This window comes from Ranitomeya variabilis, chromosome 6 (assembly GCF_051348905.1).
Source record: "Ranitomeya variabilis isolate aRanVar5 chromosome 6, aRanVar5.hap1, whole genome shotgun sequence".
Classification (NCBI taxonomy): domain Eukaryota; kingdom Metazoa; phylum Chordata; class Amphibia; order Anura; family Dendrobatidae; genus Ranitomeya; species Ranitomeya variabilis.
In genome coordinates, this window is record NC_135237.1 from 232,807,449 (window position 1) to 232,830,363 (window position 22,915).

General features: G+C 46.5%; 1 protein-coding gene across 1 annotated transcript in view; it reads right to left on the minus strand.

Annotated features, from left to right (window-relative positions):
* The window catches only part of ANKRD33B (ankyrin repeat domain 33B), a 1,884,278-nt gene that overhangs the window by 1,042,941 nt on the left and 818,422 nt on the right, over window positions 1-22,915 (minus strand). Inside the window, exon 3 of the mRNA XM_077271670.1 lies at window positions 1,602-1,742. Coding sequence (XP_077127785.1) covers window positions 1,602-1,742 — 141 coding nt within the window. The remainder of the gene's footprint in view (window positions 1-1,601; window positions 1,743-22,915) is intronic.

Consider the following 22,915-nt stretch of genomic DNA (forward strand, 5'->3'; position numbering starts at 1 on the left):
CTCTACTGCAGGGTTTGGGCCATAGAACGCCAGTCTGTTCTTTACCTCCCTCTGGAATTCAGTCTCCTTCACGTTCACATTGGGGGGCGCTGCACTGTCGTGTTCCATGATGGCTGCTATCAAATCCGCTTTTGTTTTGTTGCTGGCGATTAACCCTCGGGCTTCCACCACATCTTTTAATGTAGTCCTCTGTAAGTTCTGGTAGTTGTTTTCCATTCATTCCTTTCCTCCTGTAGAAGGGGTCTCACATCCCGCTGGCTGCCACCAGTGTAACGGGGTCTACTGTGCTGTAGTACCTCTTTAGGTATCACCCCATGTTTCAGGAGGTCTACTCTGCCTTGGCTGGATTCTGAATGAAGGACGCTGGCTGGAATTCTTTGGTTACATGGGTGCATATAAAATCTCACTGCTTCTCCACGTATTTCCAGTCTAACCACACTTTATTCACAGCACACAGAATATATAACACAGATACAGAGGGCAGGCCAATAGAAAAACAGCAGGCCAGACATACATTACAATAGCCGCAGGTGGCCGGAGCCTGCCGATATTTACTGTGGGAATAACAAAGGTGGGGGAGGTCAGAAGGAGTATATCTTGTCCCCTCTGCCCAGGGGCACAGCCTGTGGACTGATGCATTTCAAATGGAACCTATTATACATACATATACTGCATAACATATTCTTGGTACTGGGGGGTTCTGTAACACTGGTTATCGAGAGTAGAGGGGTCCTCACGTTGTTTTTTAAAAATTATTTAAATAAATCATTTTAAAAAACGGCATGGGGTCCCCCCCCATTTTTGACAACCAGTCTTACTAAAGCTGACAGCTGAGGGCTGGTATACTCAGGCTGTTAAAGGGCAGGAAATTCTTTTCCCACAGTTTTACTGACTTTTTTTCCGATTTTAAGAAAAATGCTCGTTTTTCTGGTTATGAAACCGAATGTGCCATATTCATGCTGAATTTATGCTTGGCAATTGTTTTCTGAACATATTCCCTCATCTCTAATAAGAATTAAAAGTTTGAAAATTGTTAAATTTTCAAAAATTGTAGCCAAATTTACAATATTTTCACAAATAAATGCAAGTCATAGCGAACAAATTTTACCACTGTCATGAAGTACAATATGTTACGAGAAGAAATTCTCATAATCACTGGAATCCGTTGAAGTGTTCCAGAGTTATTACCTCATAAAGTGACACTTGTCAGATACAAAAAATAAGGCCTGGTGATTAACCTACAAAGTGGCTTGGTACTTAATGGGTTAAACGCATTGTGCCAGAAGCAGACTGCACCATATCTTTTACACTGTGAAATGTGATCCCACACAACAGCCATGTCACTAAATATATATATAGCAGTATATATTATCTACATGTAAATAAAGTAGTATTGCTCACTTTATATATATTTTTTTACTACTTTATTAAGTTATAGCATATTATTAATATTGTTATAAAAAACAGTTCAAGTATATCTATTTGTACTCAATGATATTCAGAATGAGTGGACTGTGTTGCAGTTCCCAGTACACAATTCTGCAAGGGACTTTTTTGTCAGTAATTTTGGTCATTAATTTTTAAAATATATTAAAACTTACCTGCTAACATTAATGCTCGAACACAATCAGTTCTACCTTGAATTGATGCCTTCATTAATGCTGTAAATCCATGAATATTTCTCTTCTCCAGGTCCAAATCAGGATAGTAATTCAATAAATAGTTTGTGATTGTTACATGTCCTAAAAGATTAAATACAGGCATTCAAGAAATTTCCAAGGAAAAGCCTCTAAACTATTATATACCGTATATACTCGAGTATAAGCCGAGATTTTCAGCCCAAATTTTTGGGCTGAAAGTGCCCCCTCGGCTTATACTCGAGTCACGGTCGGCGGGTGAGGGGGGGAGGGCGCCCGGGGCATACTCACCTAGTCCCGGCGATCCTGACGCTCCCCCTGCCCGTCCCACGGTCTCCGGGTGCAGCAGCCTCTTCCCCCTGAGCGGTCACGTGGGACCGCTCATTAGAGAAATGAATAGGCTGCTCCACCTCCCATAGGGGCGGAGCCGCCTATTCATTTCTCTAATGAAGCGGTGCCGGTGACCGCTGATAGAGAAAGAGGCTGCGGCACCGAAGACAGGCAGGGGGAAGGAGCGGGACGCCGGGAGCAGGTAAGTATGACATATTCACCTCTCCTCGTTCCACACGCCGGGCGCTGTCTCCATCTTCCCGGCGTCTCTCCGCTCTGACTGTGCAGGTCAGAGGGCGCGATGACGCATATAGTGTGCGCGCCGCCCTCTGCCTGATCAGTCAGTGCGGAGAGACGCCGGGAAGATGGCGCCGAGGAGCTGCAAGCAAGAGAGGTGAGTATGTGTTTTATTATTTTTATTGCAGCAGCAGCAGCACAGCTATGGGGCAATAATGGACGGTGCAGAGCACTATATGGCACAGCTATGGGGCAATAATGGTGCAGAGCACTGTATGGCACAGCTATGGGGCAATAATGGTGCAGAGCACTATATGGCACAGCTATGGGGCAACGGTGCAGAGCACTATATGGCACAGCTATGGGGCAATAATGGTGCAGAGCACTATATGGCACAGCTATGGGGCAGTAATGGTGCAGAGCATTATATGGCACAGCTATGGGGCAATAATGGTGCAGAGCACTATATGGCACAGCTATGGGACAATAATGGTGCAGAGCACTATATGGCACAGCTATGGGGCAATTATGAACGGTGCAGAGCACTATATGGCACAGCTATGGGGCCATAATGAACGGTATGGAGCATCTATTTTTATTTTTGAAATTCACCGGTAGCTGCTGCATTTTCCACCCTAGGCTTATACTCGAGTCAATAAGTTTTCCCAGTTTTTTGTGGCAAAATTAGGGGGGTCGGCTTATACTCGGGTCGGCTTATACTCGAGTATATACGGTAAATACAATATTTATAATTATTTATGCAGTATAAGTTTCAGACAACTGTGCCTACTATAGGATAATACCTGATGCAGTATGTGACTAGGACGCACAACCTGTAAAGGTGTGTTACAGTAAAATGACTGCAAATAACATTAAATCACCATGTTTCGGGAATAGATAATGCGATGTGCACTATAATACAACATATTGGTGCAAAAGAATAGCAAAAGTTACAACTCAATACATATTGGAAGCCCATTAAACTATATAGTGCACTTTAATGTCAAAAATATTGTGAAAAAATATTTACAATCATTATTAAATATACCGTATACAAGTAGATAAAATTATAGGGGATACAAGTACAAAATAACTGCATACATAGGAGCTATATACTGTATATCATCTCATATAAGTAGATTTATGTACATGGATATTATTTTGTATTCCGTTAGAAATAATTGACCCAAATTTATTAATAAATTTTTTTAAAAATTTGCATCCCCAGGTCATGTATATTTTACTTCTATGAGGTTTCCTTCTTTTCTTGCCACCTGTATATTTATTTATGATATCTAAGTTATATTAAGCACTTGCACTTTACTACTACTGGGGCAACTAATAGTGACTGAACTAATTAACCATGATTGTGTTAATATAACATCTTAGAGGAAGGCTAATTATGCACAGGAATTTACTTATAGCAATTATTTATCACGTACAAGGCTGGACTAGCCTGTCTATCTCCCATGGGATTCTCTGTTCATTTATTGTAACCCCTTCATCACTATATACTGTATATTATTTTTTTTCATTTTTTTTATTTATTGATAAATTTGGGTCAATTATCTCTTACAGAATATGAAATGCCATACATGAATCTACTTATATGAGATGGTTAGATGGTATGTACACCTCATGTGTATGCAGTTATTTTTGTACTTGTATCCCCTATTATTTTATCTATTTGTATACTGTATGTTTAATAAAGATTGTAAATGCTTTTTCACAATATTGGCATTCTCTTCCTTATGTGAGGGGTGATCAGTAGTGTAAAGATGAGACCCCTAAGGTGATGGGCGATCAGCAGTGTCAAGAAGAGACCCCTAAGGTAAGGGGCAATCAGAGGGTGTACCAGTGGTTCTTTGCAGAGACTTGTCCCTCCAGGTCTCAGGCATATGTCTTATTGTAGTTGGTTGAGGAATGGCTCCAGGGTGAAACTTTGTCCCCAGCAGAGGTGGTAGAGAGGGTGGTGGTCGACTGGCTGGTGTGGGCTCTGCCGGCTGCCCTGCAGCGTTGGGTGGAGCTAGTGGATCTGGACACTCTGGACCAGCTGATAAGTTGGATTCAGTGGTATACAGTCACTCAGGACTGTGTACAGGAGTATGGGAAAAGTCCACTAACTACTGTTGAGGTTAACCCGGACCGAGCCTGTGATGATGGGTAACCCCAAGTGAGGGTGACAAAAGTCTTGTTTCCCCTAAAGCGGCTCCAAGCTATAGTCGTGCTGCAGTTATTAAGTGTTGGCGGTGTCAAGGACCCAGACATGAGGCTGTTAACTGCCCTCTGACATCTGAAAACATGGACTGCAGGTATACTCGCCGTGTGTCAATGTATGCCTAGCCAGTCTATACCACCACTATGGGCACTGCTGGCAGTGAACCACGGCTGTGCCGGGTACTCATCAATGGGTGCCATAAGGAGGCTCTCCTGGACTTGAGGAGTGTAGTGACTTTGATCAATGGGTTCCTTGTTGCTGGGGAGAACCCCAAAGGATGGAAAGTGGAAGCGATGGGTATCCATGGGGAAATCCGGGAGTACCCGACCACAGAGGTTACTTTTTCACATTATGTGGAGACATTAAACATGTGGTTGGAGGGGTGAAGACGCTTCCATATGGGGCTGTGTTGGGAAGAGACTTGCCCCTGTTTTGGCCCTGTGGGAGGCCAGGGTTAACCCTCCCAAGGTAAATGCTATTCTGGTCGCAGAACCCGAAGATCCCAAGTCAGGAATACCTGCCATAGGGGTCACCAACCTAGGGGCAGAGTGTAATCCCAATAGGTCCCCCCTAGAGGTTGTGGCGGGAGAGGTCCTGGAGACCCCACTGAACCCCAAGCTGGAAATGTCTCCTGATATGTTTGGGACACAGATACGCAGGTATAAAAGATGCATGTATAAAAATAAAGCCTGGAGGAATCAGGAAAGTGTGGTTATAGAGGCAACTAGGGATGTATGCATCAGGCACGCTCTGAAACCGGCCAGGGTTGTGGCCAGGGGTTAGGGTAAAAAAGATAGCGCTCTTGCTAGACAGCAGTGTCGAGAGGCTCAGGTTCGGTTGGGACTTGGTATGCCAAGAGTTGCCGGGGCAAACCGCGGAGTTTCAGCATGACAAAGTCCCCAAGGCATGGGTAAGGGTATGGAGTAAATGATACCAAGTGCCTGAAGGCAGGTACTTAGGTCACAGTGTTAAGGAGAGAATGTATAGCATATGAAGATATACTGAAATCAAACTTATATGGACGCTTTGCTGAATATTAGAATCATGTAACTTTAAGGTTTTCTGATTCACTGTCATAAGACTTAATTCTGTTTATTATTCTGTACCAGGATGTACCAAGATACGCCATGTCCAGATGGACTTTAAAAGGCTGTGTAATTCACCTAGTTTTATCAAGAGTGAATGTACCTGCACATGGGGAAATTGATCCCCCCATAAACCAAAGATCAGTAGAATACGTGCATAGACAGATGTCAGCCTGACCTAAAGCAGGCCATTAGGGTGATAACTGTACAGATAGCCTAAAAGCAGTAATCATTAGATTAATGGTCCTATAGTATTAAAGATAATAACAGAGAACATGTGAGATCGATAGTGACTTGTGATAATTATTACGTCGGAAAATCCCATGATGTAATGTACCGAGACCGCCCAATTTTTCCTATAAAAAGCTGTTCAACCAATAAAGATCAGAAATCATTCGAGACACAATTGCTTGCTTTTGTATCCTGATTTCTCCGGCCGTAAAATCTAATATTCAATTTGGCAACAGACAATTAAGAGGAGAACACACGCATCCCGTGTGCCCTAACTATTGGCGCCCAACGTGGAGCTAGGATGAAAGTTTGGACCTGACCAGCTGCGAAGAATACCTCCAATCTTGGACCGGACCACTCGAGGGTGCAGAAGTGCACCTCCTACTAGGTAAGACAATCATTCATCTTACCTATAGCCCTCCAGTGTTTCCGTGCTGAGATAAAGGTCAGTCGGCTGTCAGACTCAGACATAGTGACCGATCTGACAAGTCCTAGCACCAAAAACCCACCCTGGTCATGATTTCCTTAATTGTCTGCCTTATCTGCTTTGCCTCTCTGCTTTGCTGTTTGCATATGTGATTGTTACCTCAGCCAGCCTGAAAAAAGAGGGATATGCACTGAGCGCATTCACTGTCACTCTGGTCCTGCTCTCAGCTTGACCAATGGTCCAGAAGTCTGAACTGTGTCTCTCCCAGTGGGCAAGTGGGAGTAGGGACTTGATTACTCTGAGTGATTTTCCAACCTCTAAGGGGTTGGTGACTTCTTGCGGGTTCCCACCAGAAATCCCCAGGCTTAGGTGATCGTGTTTTAGCTGCAACATAAGTTCATAGGTTTCATTCTATACAGGTGGAAGGGTAATTACAATTACCATATTGATGTGACTGAGTGATTGCTCTCTCCCTGTCTATTTAAAGTGCGTTTTGCCCAGGTATAGACTTTTCATCTCTACAAATCAGGCTGGCATATACAGTAGAAAAGTAAATTGTGAAGTGTTTTGGTGTCGAGGATTCGCAGTATCTGACATCAGTGCTAGTTTAAGATGTCTTTTGTCTGTATTGTGCATGATTTGCCGGCAGGAGGTGTACTAGCATATGGTTAAAGTTTTGAATTAATTCTGTATATATACATATATATATGTTGTGAGATTAGAGGATTAGTTAACCGGTTTTGTTTTACATACTTTAGAATTGTAAAGTTAGTTGTAACAGCATATTCATGTAGAGAGATAATTCCTTAAATGGTGATTGCTTTCATTTGTACAGATATCTCTGATAGTGTGAGATCCAAAGTCCATTGTTACTCTCTAGTTAATGTTTTATTAATATCACTGCATTTTTCTGTGAGACAGTTTGGAAATTATTTTTTTTCTTAAAGCAAAAGTGTTGTGGAAGCAGATATTCTAGCAACTTATCTGGTATTTTTAGACTACACAGTTTCTGGATATACAAGAATTGTTAAGTACCCTGGTGGTAGTTGTTAAGCTAACTTTCTATATCACTGTAGTAAAAATAACTAGACATCACAATATCAATGAAGGCACCTTTCCTTGGACATAAGGAGTACATACAGCTTTAAAATTCACATATCCAACTGTTCTAAACCCCATAGGAACTTGTCTCAAGCAAGAAACACACATGTCCCTCAGACACACTCAGAATTCAGATGATAGAATGGGTGGGAGTAGTCAGTCAACACACATAAGACAGACACGACCCATAGCGGAGCGAGGAAAGAAAACACATGTTAAGAACCCTCCGATCCTAAAGAAGGAGGATTATATAAGAAGGTATGGAAGAATGTGTTAATGAGTAGAGAGCAGCGTCCCAGCCTCAGGTATTATGAGATCTTACAGGTCCCTGAAGCATTTTATAAGATGGTAAAGGAAGTTATAAGACAGTAATGGAGAGAGGAATATGAAAAGGTTACTGAATTTTATGCCATGCAGGCATCCACGGAAAGTGTGTCAGTTGCAACATCTGCATTACAGTCATTGATACCGCCTATTATTATTATTATTTATTTTTATAGCACCATTAATTCCATGGTGCTGTACATGTGAAAAAGTGGTTACATACAGAGTTATAGATATCGTTAACATTAAACAAATTTACAATGACAGACTGGTACAGAGGGGAGAGGACCCTGTCCTTGCGGACTTACATTCTTTGGGATAATGGGGAAGAGACAGGAGGTCGGTGTGCTGCAGCACTTGTGGTGGTAAGGCTTCAGCTCTGGTGGTGGTGAGGCGGCAGCTCAGGTGGTTGGTGAGGCAGCAGATTGGGTGGTTGGTGAGGTGGCAGCTGTGGCAGTGGCGATGCGGCAGCTTGGGTGGTTGGTGAAGCGAGAGTTGAAGAAGGAGGATATGGCTGACAGACACTCCGGGATTCTGGACAGAAGAGAGGCGACATCTGAGACAGAGAGGTAGATCTGAGTGTCGTCCGCATATAGGTGGTACTCGAAGCCATGGGACTTTATGAGTTGTCCTAGGCCAAGGGTATAGATGGAAAAAAGTAGAGACCCTAGGACAGAGCCTTGAGGACTCCAACAGAGAGGGGGCAGGGTGAGGAGGTAGTGCGGGAGTGGGAAACGCTAAATGTGTGGTCGGAAAGGTACGAGGCAATCCAGGACAGGGCAAGGCCTTTGATGCCGAGGGAAGAAAGAATCTGTAGCAGTAGGCAGTGGTCGACTGTGTCGAAAACAGAGGACAGGTCGAGAAGGAGGAGGATGGAGAACTGTCTATTAGCTTTGGCTGTGAGTAAGTAATTAGTAATTTTGGTCAGAGCAGTTTCAGTGGAGTGGTGGGGGAGGAAGCCAGATTGGAGGTTGTCAAGGAGAGAGTTAGATGAGAGGTGGGAGGAAAGTTGACCATGGACAAGCTGCTCAAGGAGTTTGGAAGCAAACGGGAGCAGTGATATGGGGCGATAGCTGGGCATAGCAGTTGGGTCAAGGTTAGCTTTTTTGAGGATGGGTGTGATGATGGCATGTTTAAAGGCAGAGGGCAAAGTACCAGAAGATAGCGATAGGTTGAAGAGATGGGTTAGGGCTGGAATGAGCATGTTAGTGAGGTTAGGGAGCAGGTGGGAAGGGATGGGGTCAAGTGCACAGGTGGTGAGGTGTGATTTGGAAAGGAGGCGAGTAAGTTCTCCTTCAGTAATGTTGGAGAGGGAAGTTTTTCCCGACGATTGGACATATGCCAGCTGCCAAACACAGAATGCAGAACATTTTGAGACCTGTTCTGACTGTCAGATGACCAACCCAAATAGCCCTACCTTCTTTCCAACTATCTATATAGACGGAACACCTTATGCCACATCCTGTCCAGCATCCACTATAGCTCCATTAATTAATGCAGTCTTTAAAAAGAATAATGAAGAAAAAGATGAATATGACATGGAGGTACATGATCAAGCAGAAGAGGGAAGACAGGAATCAACAGCTCAGACTGATAATCCACAGCATACACAACTATATGGTGGGGAGACATCATCATCATCATCTTTTAAGCCTCAAGTCTTACACTCTTGCACACAACCTACTCCATGCAAGGACTCCTGGAAATACCGGGAGACAGATACCCTAGTGAGCAGCTTGCCAGACCCAGTGAAAAATCCCATGCCATTTTAAAAAAGGATGTGACAAATACAGAAGGTACACTTTGCCTTATGGACAGATTTAGAAAGGCTCTTTGGCCAAGGGTGCGACTAGCCCTTAAGCCTGACAACTTTCATGTAGAATGGCTTGAATCACTTGTATCTGGAGAATATTTCCTCTGTAAGATTTACATCTGGGCTAAGAACTGCCTGCCAGCCCAGACCCCCACTCTTCAGGATGTTATGTAGGGAAAAGGAGAACCTGTGGATAGTTTCTTCTACTAATGTAATCAAAAGTTTCAGGATCTCTGATTTGAAATGCAAGTTAGTCAATTAGAAGAAGCTTTGACACCCACCACCACTGAGCTCCAGACCCTAATGGGGTATTGGCATGCTGAATCCACAACCCATGAAAGTACATATACTCTTACAGTTCACAAAAATACCCGAGAGAAACAACACCTCTCACCCAGATAGAGGTTCAGAGTATACTCCTCAATTTCCTGGTGGGTCCCGATGCAGCCAAAAGCGTAATCAGGAACATTGACTTACCCAACCTAGACTTTCTCACGGATGAAGTAGTGCCTTTTGTAGGGGTGGATGGTAACACACGGTGCACTCCAATGACCAGACCATTGCACATAGGCCTACAACCTACAGAAGTATACGGTCTCTTCTCTTTACTGGACACACCCATTGTGCCATGGTTAACACCCACTTCCCTATGGCTTATGGTGATTGACCTGGCCAACGCCTTCTTCAGTGTACCCCTACTTCCTGACAACCAGTACCTGTTTTCTTTCACACATGAGGATCGGCAATATACTTGGACTGTGATGCCTCACGGGCACAACATAGTCCCTCTGTCTTCACCCGAGCCATGACCAGGATCCTGGAGCCCTGGAAGATGACACATCCCACTGCCACTCTCTAACAGTACATGGATCAACTCCTCCTCCCCCTGAATGAAGACAGGAAAGCAACTGTTCAGCACATACCATGGGCAGCCAAGCCAACACATTTACAGTCCATCCTTGGTCTTGTTTCCTGCCGTCCCTGGTGCCTCTCTACACATGCAGCAGCTATATGATTGCCTCAAGGACCCTCCTTTCACTCTAACCAAGGAAGCCATCAATGGGTTTCACATGCTGATCTGCAATCACATCCTCTCCAGCTCTAGGACTGCCAGGCTATAACAAACTGTTCTGCCTGTTTTGTCATGGAGAAGCAAGGCCATGCAACTGGAGTCCTGACACAGCTTCACGGAGGAAGACAACACCCTCCTGGGTACTACTCTTGACTCAGTGGCCCGTAGGGTCCCAAGCTGCATGAGAGCCGTGTTTGCAACCCATTTGTGCTGGACAAGGCTTCTGACATCATTATGGGTCACCAGTTGAAGATCTTGGCCCAAAGCACCTGTCTGCCACGTACATCTGCAATGCCCTATTCTGCTCCCGGACAACATCACCATCTCCAGATGTGCTGTCTATAACCCAGCTACTCTCCTACCTCTGCCAAGGGGGAGAGGGTGAAGATCACATCTCTGACACATGAGTGGATGAGGTAGTCGACTCTGAAAAGGCTCAACGCGATTGTCTCGCTGTCATGAGACAAGAAAACCTCTAGAAGATCCTGACCTGACGCTCTTTGTGTATGGACAAAGGTATGCAGACCAAGAAGGCCATGTGAACACTGGTATAGCAGAAGACACAGAAGATACCTTCTGCCAGCAAAACTACTGCCTCCACCCAAAGGCAGGACTGCGGGCCGTGAGAGAAACATGCAAGAGATCCACTCAACATGAAGCATGAACATGAACCAATATGGAGGGGAAGAGGCTTCATCATGGCTAATGGAATGCCGGTCAGCAAAAGAAGCAGCAGTGATACCACTTGACGCAGAAACATCTCATCTGTACTCTAATATGGATCCAGAAACAGAGGAAAAGAGATAACCCTGGAAAAAGATGCTCTGACACTCTGTTAGGGCTAGTGGAACGCACCAAATTATAAGAGAGATGGTATAAGGTGCGTTCGCAGCCCGGGGTCCACCATGCAGAGATGGAGCCTGCTGCTGAGTAATGACGGACTATATGGCGGTACAATGTGGACACACACACGGGTTAACTTCACCCTGTGTGAAGGAAGCAAACTCCGTTGCATCACAGGGCCACGATACCGCACCAAGAGCGCAAACAAGGAGTCTCAGGACTCTATCCCAAGACACAGGATTAGAGTATGTACAGACCACTTGCGCTCGACTCTGCAACTGGGGTACAAAGAACAAAAAGACAGCGCCACAAAAGCATCAAGGTCTGTTGACCGAAACGTCGCTACAGGAGGCAGAATAAATGTAAGCTCCTATTTTTTCACCATCCATTGTGGCGCTGTCTTTTTGTTCTTTGTGGTCTTGATACTGGCCGGGATGGGCTCCCTGGTTTTGGATGTGCGCCCTTGTGTCCACTGAGACCTTCAATTTATATATGAAAGGGTGCGGTTTTGACTTTCTTTTGTTTTGACTCTGCAACTGTGGTGTCAGAGTAACTGAAAATATAATTAAAATGCACAAGAGTGCGTGCTGTGCCGCTTTGGCGGATGCCACTAACCACCCAGACTTGGTATAGGAAAGCGCTCTAATAGAGCATGGCGACACACTGGTGGTCACAGCAATTGATGCTGTATCATGTGTTTAGTACTCATGGCTATGTCGGGCGCTAGATAGCAAACATCCACCTTACACGAGCAGTCATGCACAAGGGAGGGGATGATTATTGAGAGACTTTCACACATCAACACACACACGATTTCAAGTATACACTAGCGCATGGCCGTGCGCTCATGCGAACCTTTTATAGCTGCAGCAAGTACAGGACCTTCCCAGAAGGACCAATGGGAGGCTGCCACAGAAGTTGAGCACCTTCAGGACCTTTCTAGAGGACCAATGGGATTTGCTGCAGTATCTAAGCATTTGACCCTTGATCTCCAACAAGAGATCTTACCCTGGGCATGCTCAGTATGTGAAAAGCAGGACTTAGTCCCAGAAAGACCTGCTCGCTGCTGAACACTGCTGGCTACAAGGACAGAGCCTAGAAGGGCAGCAGTAACCAGTCGTCCAGTATCAGCCTGAGCTAGACGATGGGACCGACATCTCTGCTGAGCAGACTCCACTGAGGCTGGAGAAGAATAGGTGACTGCAGCGGAGATGGTTCAAGATTCCCCCTGTGCAGAGGTGGGAACTCGACACCTAACATTACCCCCCCTCCCAGGGCCCCCCTCCTTGGACCTCGCTATGCTCGAAGGCAGCAATGAGCTGTGGAGCTCGAATGTGCTCAGCAGGCTCCCAGGATCTGTCCTCTGGGCCATAACCCTTCCAATCCACCAAATAAAATTTTTTACCACGTACCACCTTACACCCCAAGATAGCGTTCACCTTGTAATCGTCCATAGACGAAGCCGATGTCCCGGCAGATGACTCAGAAAACTGAGACAAGTATACGGGCTTCAAGAGGGACACATGAAAGGTGTCTGTGATACCTAGGCGTGGAGGAAGGGCCAGACGGTAGACCACAGGGTTAACCTGTTCGAGGACCTTGAAGGGACCCAAGTAGCGAGGTGCAAACTTAGTGGACTCAACTCGCAGCTTGATGTTACGGGTGGAGAGCCACACCAAGTCGCTAGGAGCAAAGCTCGGAGCGGGGCCCCGATGTGCATTGGGGAGAACTGTTATGACCCCAATGGCGAGGGTCTCAGAGAAATCAGCAAGTCTGCGAAGTACAAAAATCCAGCTCATAGGGCAGTGGTAACTGGGTTGACCATATATCTACTCCTAACGCCAACACTAGAAGTAGCCGGGGAACATGCCTACGTTGGTCGCTAGATGTCTCGCGCCAGCCGGAGAGCTAACTACCCCTAGAAGAGGAAATCAAAGACCTCTCTTGCCTCCAGAGAAAAGACCCCAAAAGTAGGATACAAGCCCCCCACAAATAATAACGGTGAGGTAAGAGGAAATGACAAACACAGAGATGAACTAGGTTTAGCAAAGAGAGGCCCACTTACTAATAGCAGAATGTAGTAAGATAACTTATATGGGCAACAAAAACCCTATCAAAAATCCACGCTGGAGATTCAAGAACCCCCGAACCGTCTAACGGCCCGGGGGGAGAACACCAGCCACCCTAGAGCTTCCAGCAAGGTCAGGATACAGATTATATACAAGCTGGACAAAAATGCAAACAAAAACCAATAGCAAAAAGCAAGAAAGCAGACTTAGCTTAATCAAGCAGGAACCAGGATCAGTAGACAAGAGCACTACAGATTAGCTCTGATATCAACGTTGCCAGGCATTGAACTGAAGGTCCAGGGAGCTTATATAGCAAAACCCCTGACCTAACGACCCAGGTGAGCATACAAGGGATGACAGACATACCCAGAGTCAAATCACTAGTAGCCACTAGAGGGAGCCAAAAGGTAAATTCACAACAGTACCCCCCCCTTAGTGAGGGGTCACCGAACCCTCACCAAGACCACCAGGGCGATCAGGATGAGCGGCGTGAAAGGCACGAACCAAATCGGCCGCATGCACATCAGAGGCGACCACCCAGGAATTATCCTCCTGACCATAGCCCTTCCACTTGACCAGGTACTGAAGCCTCCGCCTGGAGAGACGAGAATCTAAGATCTTCTCCACCACGTACTCCAACTCGCCCTCAACCAACACCGGAGCAGGAGGCTCAGCAGAAGGAACCACAGGCACAACGTACCGCCGCAACAAGGACCTATGAAATACGTTGTGAATGGCAAACGACACCGGAAGATCCAGGCGAAAGGATACAGGATTAAGGATATCCAATATCTTGTAAGGACCAATGAATCGAGGCTTAAATTTGGGAGAGGAGACCTTCATAGGAACAAATCGAGAAGACAGCCATACCAAATCCCCAACGCGAAGTCGGGGACCCACACCGCGGCGGCGGTTGGCAAAACGCTGAGCCTTCTCCTGTGACAACTTCAAGTTGTCCACCACATGATTCCAGATCCGCTGCAACCTATCCACCACAGAATCCACCCCAGGACAGTCAGAAGGCTCCACATGCCCCGAGGAAAAACGAGGATGGAAACCAGAGTTGCAGAAAAATGGCGAAACCAAGGTGGCAGAACTAGCCCGATTATTAAGGGCAAATTCAGCCAACGGCAAGAAGGTCACCCAATCATCCTGATCAGAAGAGACAAAACACCTCAAATACGCCTCCAGAGTCTGATTAGTTAGTTCCGTTTGTCCGTTAGTCTGTGGATGAAAAGCGGACGAAAACGACAAATCAATGCCCATCCTACCACAAAAGGATCGCCAGAACCTGGAAACAAACTGGGATCCTCTGTCCGACACAATATTCTCAGGAATGCCGTGCAAACGAACCACGTTCTGGAAGAACACAGGAACCAGATCAGAAGAGGAAGGCAGCTTAGGCAAAGGAACCAGATGGACCATCTTGGAGAAACGATCACATATCACCCAGATGACAGACATGCCCTGAGACACCGGAAGATCCGAAATGAAATCCATAGAGATGTGTGTCCAAGGTCTCTTCGGGACAGGCAAGGGCAAGAGCAACCCGCTGGCACGAGAACAGCAAGGCTTAGCTCGAGCACAAGTACCACAGGACTGCACAAATGACCGCACATCCCTTGACAAGGAAGGCCACCAAAAGGACCTGGCCACCAGATCTCTGGTGCCAAAAATTCCCGGGTGCCCTGCCAACACTGAGGAATGAACCTCGGAAATGACTCTGCTGGTCCATTTAGCAGGCACAAACAATCTGTCAGGTGGACAAGAGTCAGGCCTACCAGCCTGAAATCTCTGCAACACACGTCGCAGATCTGGAGAAATAGCTGACAAGATAACTCCTTCCTTAAGAATACCCACAGGTTCAGCGACTCCAGGAGCATCAGGCACAAAGCTCCTAGACAGAGAATCGGCCTTCACATTCTTAGAACCTGGTAAATACGAGACCACAAAGTCAAAACGGGAGAAAAACAATGACCAGCGGGCCTGTCTAGGATTCAGGCGTTTAGCAGACTCGAGGTACATCAGATTTTTGTGATCAGTCAAGACCACCACACGATGCTTAGCACCCTCGAGCCAATGACGCCACTCCTCAAATGCCCACTTCATGGCCAACAACTCCCGATTGCCCACATCATAATTTCGCTCTGCCGGCGAAAACTTCCTAGAGAAAAAGGCACAAGGTCTCATAGTAGAGCAACCAGGGCCTCTCTGCGACAAAACGGCCCCTGCCCCAATCTCCGAAGCATCCACCTCAACTTGAAAGGGAAGTGAGATGTCAGGCTGGCACAAAACAGGCGCCGAAGTAAACCGGCGTTTCAACTCCTGGAAAGCCTCCACGGCAGCAGGAGCCCAGTTAGCCACATCAGAGCCTTTCTTGGTCATATCCGTCAACGGTTTAACAACGCTAGAAAAATTAGCGATAAAACGACGGTAGAAGTTAGCAAAACCCAAGAACTTCTGAAGACTCTTAACTGACGAGGGTTGAGTCCAATCATGAATAGCTCGGACCTTGACTGGGTCCATCTCCACAGCAGAAGGGGAAAAAATGAACCCTAAAAAGGGAACCTTCTGTACACCAAAGAGACACTTTGAGCCTTTAACAAACAAAGAATTTTCACGCAAAATCTTGAAAACCATCCTGACCTGCTCCACATGCGATTCCCAATCATCAGAAAAAACCAGAATATCATCCAGATAAACGATCAAAAATTTATCCAGATACTTACGGAAAATGTCATGCATAAAGGACTGAAAAACTGAAGGTGCATTAGAGAGCCCAAATGGCATCACCAAGTACTCAAAATGACCTTCAGGCGTATTGAATGCGGTTTTCCATTCATCTCCTTGCTTAATGCGCACAAGGTTGTACGCACCACGAAGGTCTATCTTGGTGAACCACTTGGCACCTTTAATCCAGGCAAACAAGTCTGACAACAGCGGCAAAGGATACTGAAATTTGACAGTGATCTTATTTAAAAGCCGATAGTCAATACAAGGCCTCAAAGATCCGTCCTTTTTGGCCACAAAAAAGAATCCCGCACCAAGAGGGGAAGAAGAAGGACGGATATGCCCCTTCTCCAGAGACTCCTTGATATATGAACGCATCGCGGTATGTTCAGGTACCGACAGATTAAACAGTCTTCCCTTAGGAAACTTACTGCCTGGAATCAAATGTATAGCACAGTCACATTCCCTATGAGGAGGCAATGCACTTGACCTAGACTCGCTGAAGACATCCTGATAATCAGACAAATACGCCGGAATTTCCGAAGGCGTAGAAGTAGCAATAGACACGGGCAGGGAATCTCCATGAATTCCATGACAGCCCCAACTTGACACTGACATTGCCTTCCAGTCCAAGACTGGATTATGGGTCTGTAACCATGGCAAACCCAAAACAACCAAATCATGCATCTTATGCAGAACAAGAAAACGTATCACCTCCCGATGTTCAGGAGTCATGCACATGGTAACCTGTGTCCAAAACTGCGGTTTATTTTCTGCCAATGGCGTAGCATCAATACCCCTAAGAGGGATAGGATTTTCTAATGGCTCAAGAACAAAACCGCAGCGCTTGGCAAATGACAGATCCATAAGACTCAGGGCAGCACCTGAATCTACAAACGCCATGACAGGATACGATGACAGTGAGCAAATCAAAGTTACAGATAGAATAAACTTAGGTTGCAAATTACCAATGGCGACAGGACTAACAACCTTAGTAAGACGCTTAGAGCATGCTGAGATAACATGTGTAGAATCACCACAGTAGTAACACAAGCCATTCTGGCGTCTATGAATTTTCCGCTCATTTCTAGTCAGGATTCTATCACATTGCATTAAATCAGGTGCCTGTTTAGATAACACCATGAGGGAATTTGCGGTTTTGCGCTCCCGCAACCGCCGGTCAATTTGAATTGCCAGGGCCATGGAATCATTCAGACCTGTGGGAATGGGAAAACCCACCATCACATTCTTTATGGCTTCAGAAAGGCCATTTCTAAAATTTGCAGCCAATGCACACTCGTTCCACTGGGTCAGCACGGACCATTTCCGAAATTTTTGGCAATACACTTCAGCCTCGTCCTGGCCCTGAGACATAGCCAGCAAGGCTTTTTCTGCCTGAATCTCAAGATTGGGTTCCTCATAAAGCAAACCGAGCGCCAGAAAAAACGCATCAATATCCGCCAATGCCGGATCTCCTGGCACCAGCGAGAAAGCCCAATCCTGAGGGTCGCCCCGTAAAAAAGAAATAACAATTTTCACTTGCTGAGCGGAGTCTCCAGAGGAACAGGGTCTCAGGGACAAAAACAATTTACAATTATTCCTGAAATTTCTAAACTTAAATCGGTCTCCGGAAAACAGTTCAGGAATCGGTATCTTAGGTTCTGACATAGGATTTCTGGTAACATAATCTTGTATGCCCTGCACACGAGCAGCAAGCTGGTCCACACTTGTAATCAAGGTCTGGACATTCATGTCTGCAGCAATCAGAAGCCACTCAGAGGTAAAGGGGAAAAGAAAAAAAAATGAGAGAGAGAAAAAAAAAACAAAAACTCAGAACTTTCTTTCTTATAATCCCGCTTCTGCAATGCATTTAACATTTAATACTGGCCTGGCAAACTGTTATGACCCCAATGGCGAGGGTCTCAGAGAAATCAGCAAGTCTGCGAAGTACAAAAATCCAGCTCATAGGGCAGTGGTAACTGGGTTGACCATATATCTACTCCTAACGCCAACACTAGAAGTAGCCGGGGAACATGCCTACGTTGGTCGCTAGATGTCTCGCGCCAGCCGGAGAGCTAACTACCCCTAGAAGAGGAAATCAAAGACCTCTCTTGCCTCCAGAGAAAAGACCCCAAAAGTAGGATACAAGCCCCCCACAAATAATAACGGTGAGGTAAGAGGAAATGACAAACACAGAGATGAACTAGGTTTAGCAAAGAGAGGCCCACTTACTAATAGCAGAATGTAGTAAGATAACTTATATGGGCAACAAAAACCCTATCAAAAATCCACGCTGGAGATTCAAGAACCCCCGAACCGTCTAACGGCCCGGGGGGAGAACACCAGCCACCCTAGAGCTTCCAGCAAGGTCAGGATACAGATTATATACAAGCTGGACAAAAATGCAAACAAAAACCAATAGCAAAAAGCAAGAAAGCAGACTTAGCTTAATCAAGCAGGAACCAGGATCAGTAGACAAGAGCACTACAGATTAGCTCTGATGTCAACGTTGCCAGGCATTGAACTGAAGGTCCAGGGAGCTTATATAGCAAAACCCCTGACCTAACGACCCAGGTGAGCATACAAGGGATGACAGACATACCCAGAGTCAAATCACTAGTAGCCACTAGAGGGAGCCAAAAGGTAAATTCACAACAGAGAACCCCATTCTCTCCTTGGAGGCCCGGATGGCATCCTGAGTGCGGTCCCAAAGGTCCCATGCCCCCACAGCCCAGTCTGCCACCCTGGAGTTGGTGGAAGACACGGGCATAGGCACAGGAACCCGCAGATGCTGGCCGTAATTAAGGAAAAATGGGGTCTGACCAGTGGAGTCGACTATGGCGTAGTTTAGCCCAAATTCCGCCCATGGTAGCAAGGATGCCCAGTCATCCTGCCTAGATGACATAAAATGTCGCAGATATGTGACCAGGGTCTGGTTGGCTCTCTCTACCAAGCCATTCGCCTCTGGATGATATGCTGAAGAGAGATTCAAATCAATGCTGAGTAGACGACAAAGCTCTCTCCAAAACCGAGACGCAAACTGGGGACCCCGGTCACTGACAATTTTGTCCGGCATACCATGTAGGCGAAATATATGTTTAACAAACAACGCTGCCAGAACCCATGCAGGAGGTAGCCGTGGAAGGGGCACCAAGTGCACCATTTTGGAAAAATGGTCGGTGATCACCCAAATAATGGTGCAGCTACGACACTTGGGTAAGCCCACCACAAAATCCATCCCGACCATCTCCCATGTCCTGTCCACCACCGGCAGGGTGTGAAGCAACCCAGCTGGCCATTGCCAAGGAGACTTGTTCTTGGCGCAGGAGACACACGCCCAAACATAGTCTGCAATGTCACGAGCCATATGCGGCCACCAATATGTCCTCGCCAGTAGCTCAGATGTCCTTTTGGACCCAATATGTCCACCCATCCTGGACGAGTGAGCCCAAGAGAGAATTTCCGGATGCACATTGGATGGTACAAAAGTCTTGCCCGGAGGCACAGACTCTAGCGAAACCGGGGCCACAGTTCTCAGGCTCTTGATGGGGACAATAAGCTGAGGCTCCTCTTCTTACTCCTCAGATGATACAACGGAATGAGAGAGAGCGTCGGCACGAATGTTCTTCTCCCCAGAAAGAAAATGGAGGGTGAAATGGAACCGGGAGAAGAACAAGGACCATCTTGCCTGGCGAGAATTTAACAGCTGGGCTGTTTGCAAGTACACCAAATTCTTGTGGTCTGTGAAGACTTGGAAGGGAAAACTAGCCCCTCCAAGAGATGTCTCCACTCTGAGAAGGCTAACTTCATGGCTAGCAACTCCCTGTTCCCGATGGAATAATTCCTCTCTGCTGGTGAGAAGGTCTTGGAAAAGAAAAAGCAAGAATGCTTCCGACCTTGAGCATCCTTTTGGAAAAGACTGCTCCAGCACCAACGGATGAGGCATCCACCTCCATTATAAATGGCTATTCTACATCGGGGCGATGTAGGATGGGAACGCTAGCGAAGTATGACTTAATGGAGTGAAAGGCCTTGGAGACCTCGTCAGACCACAATTTCGGATTTGCTCCCTTCTTGGAGAGGGCAACCAAGGAAGCTACCAAAGTTGAGAAGTGTGGAATGAACTGGCGATAGTAATTAATGAACCCCATAAAGCGCTGCACTGCTTTAAGAGAATGTGGTTCCTGGCAATCCATCACAGCCTGTAGTTTGGCAGGATCCATATTTAGTAAATACCCTTGCTCCCCGAAACCTATCAAAGAGCTCAGATATCAGGGGCAGGGGATACTTGTTCTTAACGGTGATGGCGTTAAGACCCCTGTAATCTATGCATGGACGTAATTTTCCGTTCTTCTTCTGCACGAAGAAGATCCCAGCCCCTGCAGGTGACACTGACTTCCTAACTAATCCTCTTGAAATAATTTCCTGGATGTACTGTGACATTGCCTCCATCTCCGGAAGAGATAACGGATAGACTCGACCCCGGGGAGGCTCTGCACCAGGCAAGAGGTCAATAGGACAGTCATAGGGGCGGTGAGGCGGAAGGGTCTCCGCAACCCTTTTGGAAAACATGTCAGCATAGGGCCAATGTTGCTTGAGGAGAGAGGATAGATCTGTGGGTACCTCAGTAGTAGCAACCTGAACACATTCCCTCTGACATCTACCCCTACAAGATTCACCCCATCCCAAAATTCTGCCTGTGGACCACTCAATATGAGGAGAGTGGTACCGTAGCCAAGGTATCCCTAACAGGACCTCATCAATTCCCTCAGGAATGATGAGCAGAGATATGATTTCCTGATGAAATGGTGACATGGACAGAGAATAAGGGATGGTCTGGTGTGTTATCTGTGAGGGCAGTGTCGACCCATTTACCACTCATATGGTTACTGGTTGAGCTAACATTACCAGGAGAATTGCGTGACGTTGGGCGAAGGCAGAAGACATAAAATTGCCCTCTGCCCCAGAATCCACGCAGAGCTCCACTGAGTGGGTAAATGAACCAATATTAATTGTCCCCTTAAAAGACAATATGGAGGCAAACATCGCAGTGTCTAGTGTACCTCCACCTACTACCACTAGACGCTGACTTTCCTCAACCGCTGGGGACATCTGGTGGCAAGATGTCCTGACTGCTGGCAAACATGACAAACCTGGAGTGCATGAGCGGTCTGGGACTTAAATCCCGCTCGTGACACTTCCATGGCCTCATGTGACTCATTGGCCTGGACTGGAGATTCCAAAGGTTTGGCGAAGGTCAGAGCCAGCCGAAACCTCTGCCTACACTGGGCTCGCTCTAACCTCCGCTCGTGAAAACGGAGGTCAATACGAGTTGACAGTGCTATTAACTCCTCCAGTGTGGCGGGAATCTCCCTAGTGGCCAGAGCGTCCTTCACGTAGTCAGCCAGCCCCCTCCAAAATATCGGAATAAGGGCTTTATCCCACCAATCCAGCTCAGATGCTAGGGTGCGAAAGTGGATGGCAAAATGGCTGACCAAGGACGAGCCCTGAGTCAATGCCAACAGTTGGAGCGCCGTATCATGGGTGACGCAAGGTCCTAAAAAGACCTGTTCAGAGTGCTCAGGAACAACGAAGCACTCTGCACCACATGATCGCCACGCTCCCACAGCGGCGTAGCCCACTCCAACGCCCTGTCTGACAGGAGAGACACAATAAATCTCACCTTAGCCCGCTCTGTGGGGAAAAGAGCGGCCAGAAGCTCGAGATGTGTAGAGCACTGACTCACGAAACCCCTACAAGACTTACTATCACCAGAAAATTTTTCTGGCAGCGGGAGGCGAGATAGAGTTGGAATAGGGGTGGCAATGGACAAGGTTGCTGCAGCCACGCTAGCAGCCTGAACAGCAACTGCGGTTACATCCACAGCTGATATTGTGCGCTCTAGCTGATGGATGTACAGCAAGGATTGCTGTTTTTCCGTCATTACTAGCCAGACCCTGGCACTAGTGTAATGTTAGGGCTAGCGGAATGCACCAAATTATAAGAGAGATGGTATAAGGTGCGTTCACAGCCCGGGGTCCACCGTGCAGAGATGGAACCTGCTGCTGAGTAATGACGGACTATATGGTGGTACAATGTGGATACACACACGGGTTAACTTCACCCTGTGTGAAGGAAGCAAACCTTGTTGCGTCACAGGGCCACGGTACCGCACCAGAGAGCAAGCAAGGAGTCTCAAGACTCTATCCCAAGACACAGGATTAGAGTACGTAGAGACCACTTGCGCTCGACTCCGCAACTGAGGTGTCAGAGTAACTGAAAATATAATTAAAATGCACAAGAGTGCATGCTGTGCCGCTTTGGCGGACGCCACTAACCACCCAGACTTGGGATAGGAAAGCGCTCTAATAGCGCACGGCGCCGCACTGGCGGTCACAGCAATTGACGCTGTATCGTGTGTTTAGTACTGATGGCTCTGTCGGGTGCTAGATAGCAAACAACTACCTTACACGAGCAGTCATACACAAGGGAGGGGATGATTAATGAGCGACTTTCACACATCAACACACACACGATTTCAAGTATACACTAGCGCATGGCCGTTTAATTGATGTTATGTGGATGTATCCGCTCCATTCACATTGGAGGTTTTTTGCTGATAATAATTATTATTATTATGTTGTAATTATCAATAAACATTATGGTATTAATATTATTGAAAATTGTGGTTTAACCCCTTTCTGTCATTAGACGTACTATTCCGTCCATGTGGGGTGGGCCCTACTTCCCAAGGACGGAATAGTACGTCCAGCACGATCGGCCGCGCTCACGGGGGGA